The sequence below is a fragment of the Lemur catta genome, chromosome 1 (genome assembly GCF_020740605.2).
Source record: "Lemur catta isolate mLemCat1 chromosome 1, mLemCat1.pri, whole genome shotgun sequence".
Lineage (NCBI taxonomy): Eukaryota > Metazoa > Chordata > Mammalia > Primates > Lemuridae > Lemur > Lemur catta.
Window position 1 is genome coordinate 185,829,342 of NC_059128.1, and position 12,832 is coordinate 185,842,173.

At 43.2% G+C, this 12,832-nt stretch overlaps 1 protein-coding gene across 3 annotated transcripts in view; it reads left to right on the forward strand.

The window, feature by feature from the left end:
* The window catches only part of KCNAB1 (potassium voltage-gated channel subfamily A regulatory beta subunit 1), a 351,971-nt gene that overhangs the window by 242,471 nt on the left and 96,668 nt on the right, over window positions 1-12,832 (forward strand). For 2 of the 3 annotated variants that reach the window (XM_045539527.1, XM_045539524.1), the window contains exon 2: window positions 4,022-4,065. Coding sequence is in view for 1 of the 3 variants with exons in the window: in XM_045539524.1 (XP_045395480.1) it covers window positions 4,022-4,065 (44 nt within the window). In the remaining 2 variants the exon portion in view is untranslated. Of the gene's footprint in view, window positions 1-4,021; window positions 4,066-12,832 lie in introns of those variants that run through there. The other variant, XM_045539526.1, reaches the window with a different exon arrangement.

Genomic DNA, 12,832 nt, shown 5'->3' on the forward strand with positions numbered 1-12,832 from the left:
ACCTGACCATGTGAAAACCGGGTCAAACCCAGCTTGTTTCTGCCAGCCTGACACAGCCGCTGGAGCCCCGTACATATGCTTTCAGGCCATTCCCCTGGTGTCAACCTGTAAATCAAGGATTTTGCCCCTTGCATATGCTTCTTTCTTGGTCAAATGCAAGGCACATATTTTAGCTAACTACTCCTCTCTTCCCAGAAGTTAAAAACTGTGAATAAGGTCTAAGACATATACATTCAGAAACAAGCAATTTAAAACAACCACATTTTGGCTACTAATCTTGTGCTTTTAACCTCTGACTTGTAAAGGAACTGTGAACATCAGAGTGGCCTGTGACACTGAGCCTAAGAGACACTTGATTTTAGTTCTCACTACTCTGTTAGTGCCTTAAAAGCAAAAAGGGTCTGGTGGCTGCTCCATAAGATAAAACGAGGACTCACATTTGATGCCTCTTCCATGGAACTGACTGTGGCCCTAAAATAAGCTCAGCCACGTACTAGCTGAGTGGACAGTCTGCCTTCAGAAAGAAAGGGGAAACACAACCTTTGAGTTCTCAAGAATCTGTATCAGTTCTCCAGATAACTCTTCACTGAAGCTTTAGAATTTAGGATTTCCAAAATTTGACTGAAAAAACTAAGTGTCCTTTCAATGCTCCCATATTGATGTCATTCATTTCTAATATTAGCAGCAGAGCAGTTCGGGTTCACCTGAGAAAGAGGAGCTTTTATTTTGAGTTGAACAGGAGCAGTTACTAAAAATGAACACAGTGAGACTTCCTTCTGGTATATCTGACACAGATAAAATAGGTAAACCTGTGTAGAGAAACTATTTTGAATCAAAAGGGAAAGGAATTCAATCTAATAGGAATTTGATGTGCTTACAGAATTTTTAGGTAGTCCCACTCATGTGAACACTGAGGAATTAAGAAATAAAATGAAATTATATAAAGTTGTTGTGTTGTGCAGTGTCAAATAAGATCATGAGGGGTTCATGAAAATTCCATATTCATGAGATGAAGGTTCCAGTGTGTGTTATAGTCTAGCATGATTGGTAAACTTGGTCATTATTTGATGTTATAGCCACAGACAAGCTACTGAATGATACCTTTTAAACTCATTAGATCAAATGTGTGAAATATGTGGGCTCCTATTACACAACAGAGCTTAAGTGGATCAGAGTACCTGGACAATTGCCACATCTCCACTTGGTATTGTGCAGACATGGATAGAGGCGGAAGAGGCAGATGTGCCAATTAGGAATAACATAAATCGTGTTGGGATTCCATGGCCTGCACTGGGGGTGGCTGGTTCCTCCTACCTTCTGCATCTGCAAAGTGAGTGGCGCCATCATTTGTTAAAAGTGCTTTAAGTGGTGCAGGTCTCACAAAGAGACTTATATCTGGGCTAAGTAAGGACAATGCACTTATAAACCCAGATATCTCTCATGCACAGAAAATGCCTCTCTCTTTAAAAATGACCACCTGAATTTGGTAAGCATCCTCTCTAGTAGAGGTTGAAGATATTTAGAGAAAGAATTAAAGGAAATGAAGAGTTAAGGAAAACAAAAACACCAAAGCTCAAAGTGGAGACGTATCACCACTTTATCAGTATTTGTCTATAATTGAACTTTTCTTATATTTTAAAATATTCTAAGACTTTCATTCCAGAAAAGCTGTCCTGGGTGTTTAAACGGGCGTGGCAAGAAAATGGGACATATTTAGAACTTGCTACTCTGCAGTTTGTTTTTGCTGACAATTCTCAAGTTCGGTCTTCCAAACCAACAACAGTGATCCCTAGCTCCTTCAGTCACTGTCATAAGGAAGGTAGAGCAGGTCTCCTCATTGGTTATGTACCCAGTGACTTAACCTTGCCTTCTTTGTGTTTGTTAGAAAAATCTCTGGACTATGAAGCCTTAGCCTCAGAACTGTCTTGCGCTGCATAGTGTTCTGCCCTGAGCCACTCCTCCCTGTTGTTTTCAAAAATCACTAAAAGATATTAAAATTACAGAAAACCCCTATCTAGCTCCTTTTCCCCATGACAGCCACAGAGTTCCGTAAACACAAGCCTGAGGTAGCCCCCACGCCATGTGAGCCCAAAGATCTTCACAGTAGGACATGCCCCACTGTGCCCTAATTGCACGTTTGCTTTTCTGTGTCCCTCACTGGACTCTAAGCTCCTTAAGGCTCTAACCCATGGCTTATTACTCTCTGTATTGCCATGACCTTGTGCATTGTCTGGAATATGGTTACCACTCAATAAATATTTACTGATTCGTCAGTGTTGAATGTTTCTCCCTGGAAGACTAAGTTATTCCTTACCCCCCTTTTTTTTTGCTTGTTTTGTTTTGATTTGTTTTTAGACTTTTTTAATTCTCCTCCCAACATAGCTTTTACTCCAGATTTCTATCCTTTAAAATTAGCAGACTTTCAGACTACAAAGGAAGGTCTTCTCGTTGCACATCTTATGGATGTCTGAAAAACTGCTAAAAGATATTTTCTTATGAAAATCATTTTCATAGGAGAGATCTAATTATTTTTCTCCTACTGAGCAAGTCAAAATATTTTTCACATGCATCTTTATGCAACAGTTTTCTTCCAGTTGGACATATCCATATCCATATCCATATGGAAAAATTTAATGCCACATCTGTGAGAGGGTGAACAGAGGGGTGAGCAAAGTCAGAAGGTACCAGGAATCTTTATGCCTTGCATTTGTGCACTGTGCAGCACTTGAGCATCCAATCCCACATTCTGGCCCCACAGCAGTGAAGCGACCGAATGGCACAGGCATCGGCATTTCATCTTACTAATGAAGAAATTGAACCCCATAAAAAAGGAGCAGTTTCCACAAGGTCACCCAGCTGGTTGTGACAATTTGTCAAAAACCCAGCTCTTTCAGCTCTTTGCATTGCAATGTTCTTTTGATGATGCTGTGAAATTAAATGTGTTGCTTAGGTAGCATTTTATAGACAACAATAATAAACGGAAGAAGGAAATATGATGCAAAAAGGAGAGTAGTAATTGCTAACTCTAAAGAAGCTGAAAGTGATGATGAACTGAAGGAGAACTTGGGGAAGTTGTGCTGTGGAAAGTTTTATATGTATTCATTCATCTGGGGTAGAAACGAGGGAGGGAGTTGTATTCTTATAGGGTGTCTCACCGGAGAATAAGGGATGCACTTTTCTGCAATGTTGCAATTATTTCAGCTTTGCCTCCTCACTTTGGACCCCTACACTAATGCTGTAAGGAATCCCTTCTCTAAGAGTTTGGTTTCTTCTCTGACAGATGTTAGTCAGGAGACAGAAAAATTGGTCAAGTATGGATCTCCACAGAGGCTTATAGGCAAGTGAATACTAGAGCTCTTAGCTCTATCTCTATTTAGAAAGCAAAAATATATTTCTTTTCCTTGATAAACTTTTGGGAATGAAAACAGAGAAAAAAGGAAGAAACCTTTTAAAATGACGATCTGAACTTCCTGTCATAGCTTTGTATAAAGAAATATATTTAACATAGTAAATATAACCTGAAAGATCATTTTGTGTTTGTTCTTTTAATAATCCCCATCAGTTAGAAGTAATATTCTGTTTTAGCAATCAGTTTGTTAGTCAATAGGTCAAAAATATTTATTAAGGGTCTACTGTGAGTCAGGCTTAGTTGATGAATAATGAATGAATGGTTGGTGAATAAGGTAAAGTTCCTTGCTTTCAAGGAACTCACATTCCAGAAGGAGAGAGGAAGCCAATAAATGTGTAAACAAACTTATAAAGAAGACAATTTGGGATTGAAAACTTTGTTTTATGGGGAACGTTGTGTACTCATGCTGAGGCTGAGCAGACTTGAGCTTCCTATGCCCGAGTGGCATGAGAGGGAGATTGTTCCCAAGACCACAGCCTGTGTCTGCAGCCCTGCCTCTACCGCAGCCCTTGTCAAAAATCATGGGAGATGTGAGAGATCATATTCATAGTTGCATGTGTATAGTTTCACCAGAGGAAGTGATGACCATATGTTGGTTTCTTTTTCTTCTAGGAATCTTGGAAAATCAGGACTCAGAGTTTCTTGCTTGGGTCTTGGTAAGTACTCAGGTGTTGCCTGGGGATGGGCTGGAAGGTGGGAGGCTGGGGGGACCCCAGGGGGTGCTGGTGGTACAAGTCAGGATCCAGTCTCAGGTGAGGAGGAGACTTCCTGGCCAGCATTGCCCCACTTCTCCTTCTGAGCCTTTCCCTGCCTGGGGGGCCCTCTTCCTCTCTAGTTCCAGGGACCCACTGTGCTCATGATGCCTTGTGGGGACCCGTCAGGCAGAAAGCAGCCTGATACTAAAGCACAGGTCAGAGGCAGGGACTCACGTGGTGCCCCCATTTAGCGAGTGTGAAGGATGCGCGGTGTGCATTTATGTGCATTTATGTGCTCAGCTCACCCCCTCCTTCCATTCACCTGAATTTTTTTCTATCTGTCCTTATTCTCCCTTCACCTCATAAATTTTTCTATATTATTATTCATTTTATGTATTTTATAATCTGACTTAAATACTTGGCAGGCAAAGTGAGATACACACACATATATACGTATATATAATTAATAAATAAAAATTGTTATGCCTTCCATAAAACGTAAATTTTTAAAGAAAACTAAGGAAAGTTGGCAATTTTAACAGTATAGAGGTGACTCTGAAATGGTGAAATCTGAGTGTGTGACGTGGGGAGGCACGAGACTTCCAGACACCCTCAGACACGGGGAAAGGCAGCCTTGGCATTGAGACCATTCAACACCATCAGAACTATTCCCGTGACCTAAGAGGGCCTAGACCAGCATGGTGACTGAGGAAGCAGTGAGAAAAGGCCAGATTATGACTGTGTTTTGAAGGGAGAACCTGGAAGATTTTCTATTGGATTCCACGTGGCATATGAGAGGAAAGAGCAAAGTCAAAGATGACTCTAGGGGGTTTTGCCTGAGCCACAAAAGGAATGGAGTTACTAGTAAATGAGATGTGAAAGAATGAGGGAAAAGAGATTTAGGGAGAGGGGAGATTAGTAGAGTGATTTGGACATACTAAGTTTAAGATACGTATTAGGCATCTAAGAAAAGTTGTCAAATAGGCAAATGGATATGTGGATCTCAAGTTGAAGAGAGAGTTGGTCTGGATATATAAACTTGGGAGTCATCAACATGCAGATGTTCAAGCTGTGATCCCAGATGAGAACACTAGGGCAGGAGTATGGACAGTACAGAAACAGAGGCACAAGGCTGTGAACTAGGAAAGGCAACATTAAGAAACTGGGGAACTAAGGAAGACCCAACAAAGAAGATGAAAATAAGTAGCCAGTGCCATAGGAAGAGATCAGGAGAGAAGCAAGTCCTGGGATCCAGGCAAAGCAAGGATTGTACGTCCCAGAGGGACCAAGGAATTGTTGAAGTCAGAACATTAGAGACAGTGGTTGGGAGGATAGAAAGTAGTGGTTGGGAAGGGAATGTTTGAAATTGAGGTTAAGGAAAGGTTCTGTTATTGGTAGTGACAAAGTCTAGTGCATGTCCATTGGGAGACAGTGGTTGAGGTTGAACTGAAGATAAGATGGGGGGGGGGGGGAGAGGAAGCTGAGAAACTGAGAGATGAAGAAGGTACAGGGAATGATCATCTTTGGGGTCACTGAAATCACTAAAAATTATGGCAAAACTAATATGGAGAGGGTGCCAATGAGACAGGAGCTAACATTTTCATGGAATGAGAGGGAGTAACTAGGGGTGGGTAAGCGACTGCAGCCTGGGGGGCCCGATGGTGTGAGAGTCAAAGCTGGTGTGTTGGAGGGCTGTTTCAAAGACACTGAACGCTACCAGTGTCTGAGTTTTTCTGGTTCTCCCTAGTCATCTGACTCGGGAGATAAAGGTTGTCATTGTTCACCATATGTCTAAGAAATTTGACATTTGTTTATTTTAGTGGCTCTGATCTTGTTACTATTTACTTGTATGTGAAAGACCCTGAAGATTCATTATCAGAGACAGTCTTACCTTAATCTTTTTGAGAATGTGCTTTATGGCAAATAATTATTTAGTATTCATTATTGAAAGAAATAACCTCTTAATATAAATTAAGAGATATGCATAGTGAAATATCATTTATCAGCCAGTTATCTACAGGTTGGTATCCTTGGTGGAAAATAGTTTAGTCAGTAAGTACATAGAACACTCAGCCAGAAGCCCTTAACAAATTCAAGTGCCCATGAACTGCCACTTATAAATGAGTCTCCAGAAGGAAGACTCCAGAAAACTGCAGGCAGTGTGTATGAGCTGCAGGCGTTTTGGTGAACTTTGAGACAGGCTTGGTTTAGGAGCAGTAAGTCCTGATTGGAGCTTCAAGTTTTTCTAAGAGCCTGAACACTTGTGATAAGACACTGCATGAAAAAGAGGAGGAAACAAGGAAATTCATGGGGCTGACTGGCTTCATTCAAAACAGGAAACAAAGCTTGACAGCTTGAATAAACCCTCTTTGAGAACTTTTCTGAGCTGCATCTGTAAGCCAGAGGAGACAAGAAATTCATAGAAAGGAATAATGCACCTGCCTTAGAAATTTGTCAGGCTCTACAGGGCCCAGCTGTCAAATCCAGGTGGAGCTAGGTTTACTGCCGTAGGCGTGGGGTGTCAGCTCAGTCATGGCCCTTGCTCAGCTGAGGCTTTGGAGATTAAGTGTTAAAGCTTCCAGGCAATCAAAAGACTATGGATGCCTTTTGTTGAAATACTCTAAAGGTCATACTTAAAGCTAACAATTCTGACTTCCTTCTCTACCAGAGAGGAGGCAACTGGGAATTCCTTTTGGTAAACAAAGAGCATGTGTAAATGAGACTATAAAGGCAAAATAACTTGAGGGTGAACTGACGTTACGTCTGAAGGAACACAGCTCTGCCAAGGAGAGAAATGGGAAAAAATTCAGTGCCCAGTCCCACCTGTGGGTTGCTGTAGCTGATCTGTCTGTAAATATACTGTCCACGACTGTCAAGACCTGAAGTCAAATAAACTAAGGGGAAAGGAGTAAACTCACCAGGGAGGGACCCAAACCCGCCCCAGCCTATTAGGAGCTGGGACTGTCTTCTGAGAGAGTAAGAGCAAAATTTACATATTCATTCATTCCCTCATTCTCATGCATTTGTTCATTCTTTTAATTAATTAATTAATCAATTTGTTTTCAGGCAGGTTCTCACTCTGTCACCCAAGCTAGAGTGCAGTGGTGTGATCATAGTTCACTGCAACCTCAAACTCTTGGGCTCAAGCGATCCTCCCAGCTCAGCTTCCCAAGTAGCTGGGACTACAGGCGTGTATCACCATACCCAGCTAATTTTTTATTTTTATTTTCTGTAGAGATGCGATCTTGCTATGTTGCCCAGGCTGATCTTGAGCTCCTGGCCTCAAGTGATCCTTCCACCTCACCCTCCCAGAGTGCTAGGATTACAGACTTTAGCCACCACATCCAGCCCATTTTTAATTCTTAGGCAAATACTTGTGGAGGAAGGCATTGGTTATAGGGGACACTAAGTGGAAAACATCAAGGACCCTGCCCTCGAATTGCTCAAAGTGCAGTGGGAGTTAGGCACACAAACACAAACTGATAATATATTTGACAGATGCCATAGTGGCATGTACAGGATGAACAAAGCATGAGAAAAGTCTCCTGGGAGATACGGGGTTAGGGGGATGCCACTTGACCTGAGACTTGAAGGGAGAAGACAAGTTGGAGAGGGAGGGTAAAGAGTTCAAGACAGAGGGAGAAACACAAGCAAGCGCCAGGAGGGACATCCCGTGGCAGGGAGGTACTTGGGAAAACCAGTCATATGCATAGAATATTATGAGTACAAGGTGGTGGGGAACAGCCAGAAATGAGTCCGGAAGGAAAGCTAGGCCTGATGATAAGAACCCTTGTCTGCCTTGCTAAGACATTTAGCTCAGAGTCTCTAGGTCTCCAGTGTTCCTTCAAATCCTAAGGTCCCCAGGTCTCAGGAAGTGCTTGGGAGACAAGGACCTCTCTCCACCCTCCTCCTACCATCTGTCACAGCTTCCATCAAAGCAGATCTACTCTTTCCTCATATTATGTTTTTTAAAAAATAGACTTTATTTTTTAGAGCAGTTTTAGGTTCACAGCAAAACTGAGCAGAAAGTACAGATTTCCCGTACACCTCCTGTCCCCACACACATACAGCCTCCCCCATCATCAACATCCCCCACCAGAGTGGGACATTTGTTACAACTGACCAACCTACATTGACACAACATCATCACCTGAAGTCCATAGTTTACATTACGATCTCAGTGTTGTCCATTCTATGGGTTTTGATAAATGTATAATGATGTGTCTGTCGTATCATACAGAATGGTTTCACTATCCTGAAAAGCCTCTATGCTCGCTCGGCCTATTCATCCCACCCTCCCTCTAACCCCTGGAAATCACTAATCTTTTTACTGTCTCCATAGTTTTGCCTTTTTCACAATGTCATTAGTTGGAATCATGTGATATGTAGCCTGTTCAGATTGGCTTCTTTCACGTAGTAATATGTATTTAAGGTTCTTCCATGTTTTTTTATGGCAGGATAGCTCATTTCTTTTTAGTGCTTCATACTATATTTTGGGGGGAAAAATTTATCCTCTGTCAGAGAAAAAAAAAGTATTAAAACCTTGCTCTGGATTGTGAAAAGCCATTGAAAAAACTTGGGTCAGGAGCAGGCCATGATCAAATATGTTAGAAGTATTTTCAGGAAGCATGTGAAGGCCAGATTAGAGGGGAAAGAGTTGAGACTGGAGACAGGGAAACTACTTATGAGTTGATGATGAGGCAGTGGTATGAAAAGACGTAGAGGAAGGAGGTGATTATTGAGGGTGAAGAATAAACAGGTCTGGTGACCTTGGGATGCAGAATGGGAGGTCTTCCTAAATGGAAGAGGATGCCCAGGCTCCTGGACTGGGCAGGGGGGTGGATGAGCTGGAATCTCAGAGAGAACAAATGCAGGAGGGAGCTGCAAGAGCAGACAGAGGAGGCAGGAGCATGGTTGGGGCATGGGGACCAGAGAGACTGTCACCTTCCGGCTTCAGGCATCTAGGGAAAAGAGGAGTGCTGGCAAGACCTCCAGGCTGGAAATACAGACCCAGTAACCTCTCTCAATGGTAAACCCATGGTTGTCATTGAGGTCAGCTGAAACCACAGAGGACTGAGCCGTTTGGACAGGTTTAGGACTTCTGCCCCAGAGAGTCTACAAGACCATGCTCCCTGAGAGCGGCACCCAGCTGTTTTTCTATACCTCTATTGCACCTTTCACAGATCACAGTCTCTGGCAAGTAGGTGGAGCTCAAAAATATTTGTTGAATAAATCACTGGATAGATGATCAATTGCTAAGAAATAACAAAAAGACCACTGGCTAATAGTGAGGATCCAGCTGAAATCAGAAATCCTGAATTGCTGAGGTTTAGCCAGCCCAGTTCTTTGGCTTTTTCCAGCGGTGCATCAGTGAAGAAATGGAAGTGAGGGGTAGGGAAGGGAGACAGAGAGAGACCCAGAATCAGGGATTGTCCTAAAAGCGGGTCAGGGACCAGGGAATCTACCACGTAGAGAGTGACATGCAGTCTAGGCTGGATTGGGTCCCAGAGCTATTTTGGCAGAGCTCTCACTTCTGCAGTGAGAAGGAGGCATCTGCCCACGCTCTGAGTTGCTCCAAAAAGTCTCACATTAGGAGCAGGAGGCTGGTCTGACTCATCTCGCAGGAGGTAACACACAACAGTGGGCAGCTCTCCTACAGGTGCTTGAAATGGGATGACTTTACCGTGCACCATTCACTCTGGAATGAACGTGCTTCCTGGCAGGTAAGGTGCCTGTGAGAAATAAGGCACGGCATGGTCAATTTTATGTGTCAACTTGTCTGGGTCATGGGATGCCCAGATATTTGGTCAAACTTTATTCTGGGTGTGTCCATGCAGGTGTTTTGGGATAAGATTAACATTTGAACTTATAGACTGAGTAAAGGTGACTGCCCTCCCTAATGTGCGTGGACTTTGTCCTATCAGTTGAAGGCTGAATAGAACAAAAAGGTTTACCCTCCTGTGACTAAGAGGAAACTTCTCTTGCCTGACTATTTTGAGCTAGGACACTGATATTTTCTGGCCTTCAGACTCAAACTGAAACATCAGCTCTTCTTGGGTCTCAAGTCTACCAGCTTTCCCATCAGTTCCCCTGAGTCTCTAGCTTGCCAATGGCAGATTCTGGGACTCTTAGCCTTCATAATCACATGAACCAATTCTGTATAATAAATCTGTGTGTATGTGTCTGTCTGTCCCTCTCTCTCCCTACACACACACACACACACACACACACACACACACACACACACACACATACCCTACTGGTTCTGTTTCTCTGGAGAACTCTAACTTTGACAGGCCATTCTGTTGGTTTTTTTCAAAACATCACACAGGTGTATGTGGCAAGCCAAACAGCCAGGTATTTATAAGAAGCAATACAGGTAAGAAGATATGGAAAGCACAAATGAGGGATATGTGGTCACTAGCTCATTTTTCAGCTGAGCATATATTGAACCTAGTATAAAATACCACCATCCCAAATGGAGTTACTCCTGGGCTGTTCACAGGTCAGGAGGGCATTTTATGCAGACCTGACAGGGCTTGATCCGGATCTAAGCAGTGAAGAAGAGAAAGAACACGCCACGCCCTAGGAGCCCTGTTTTACACAAGCCTCAAGACTGTAATTCTTGTAGGCACTGCAAACTTACTCTGTGGTAATGTTCTGTGTTCTTTTAGGCAGCCCTTTCATGCTTCATCCTTGAAAAAATAAAGTCATAAATTGAAATATTTAACACCTTGAAGAACCTACACTGAGTCTCTCAAAAGGTGTTTCTTTTCAACTCTGGCTGCACATTGGAATTACCTGTGGTGCTTTTAAAAATGTAGATAACCTGTCTCCATAGAGACCTTTTGAATAAGAAGGCCCAGGTTTTTAAAAGGCTGCCCTGACAGTTCTGAGGCAGTGTAGGGTTGAAGCCCATCATCATCCTAACCAGACGGAAGGGGATGGAGAAATATGTGAAGTTGTATCTGGTGAGCCAGGTGCCAGCAGTCGGGACTCTTACCTACTTGGCCATGGCTGCACCCAGGTCTAGCCCCAGGAGGAGGCCTGAGGCATTTGCAGCTGGACTGGAGCCTCCAAAGGGGAGAATCCGACCCGCTCAGGGCAGGCCTGGGCCAGGCAGGTTGAGCTGACCTCGCCGCTGCTCTGCTCCGGCCATCTGGATGTGGTCTTGCCTTATGCCCCTCCCTATCCAAGGGAACCTTCTAGAGTAAAAGCAGCGAATCTTAAGAATAAACTGTGTGGGCTTCTTTTTAATGCGTTCATATGTGCAGAGTGTACTCCTGGCTCATCTCCTTCTGCCTTAGATTTGCTCTCACTATGCTAAATATTTTGACACTAGAGGAGCACAACGTTAAATATTTAACATGGATGGTATTATTTTTATGACACCCTTCATGATCCCCATGCTTGTTGCTAAGTCCGATGTAAACTAGCCACTTCTCCTATTATAAGAACATAACAGCAGCAATAATAAATATTTATAAAGTGCCTCTAAGATACTTGAGAGACGATTTTGAAGTGCAATTTCTTCCCTTAAAGAGTTTACCAATTTTACTGCGTAATGCAAACAGAATGCACCATCTTAAGATTAAAATACCCGCAGAATGTAAATGGTGCATGAATATTAAACATACAAGAGTATATTGTAGGCTTGTCACTCTTCCTGGAAAGTCTAACTTAAATAGATGCTGTGGTGCATACACATTAAAAATGGGCAGACATTGTATTTTTTCAAAGTTGTTTAAAAATATTTCTTCCTACTTTCCTACTTTCATGGATAAAATCTTTCTTAAGAATTGCTGACAACGTGGTTGCCCTCTGAATCCCCAGGGGCTGCTGGCCATATGGCTTTGCCTTTGCTCATGAGACTGTTCAGGAGTGAAGATACAGCTTAGGTGAGAGAATGGCAACCTGACATCCCACACATTGTCAGAGTCAAGCCTTAGGGGAGAACTTGAGGGAAGAAAACAGAAGGGTCTGTACAGAGGGGTTTATTCAACAGCCCGTGCACGCAAACTCGTGCGCATGTGCACGCACACACACACCCCTCCCTCATCTCCCTCAGTGCAGCTGCAAAGGGATGAGTAGCCCTCATTCGCTAACCTGTAATTCAACAATGAAACAAATGGCTGCAAAACCATCAGGTAGTGGGGGAGAAAGTGTTCTTCTCAGGCCCAGATGTGGACAATTTGCTGGAACTGATCATTTATAAACATGGTCTCACTGAGGATCATCACAATCATGAAAGGGAGAATTAGTTCTCGCAGTTACCAACTCCTTTGCAGGTGAGGAAAACAGGGTGGGAAAGGATATATCTTGTCTGGGGCCCGTGGTAGAGAAAGCAGACCCCCATTTCCCACCCCTCGACCCCCCCCATCCTCAGCCTCATCCCGAAGAAAATGGCTGGACTAAACGTGTCCCCCTCTAGCTCTCACAGTCAGTGGTGTGGGCAATGGTCAGGCTCGGCATGACTTTGGGTTGGCAGCTGGGTAAAAATTCTTTTACTCTACTTTTGAACTAGAAAATGTTAGAACCTGAATGATTCCTGGCATCCTTTCCCAGAGTTGATGAACAATGACCCATCAAAGCTCCAGAGACAGAATGGGAGCCAGAATCCAGGTCTCTTGGTCCATGATCAGGTGTGCTTTCCCCATGAGAGATTTCAAAGTAAGAATGCAATTGAGCAGAGGCATTTTGGTTTTTGTGTGGATGCTGTGGATGAAGA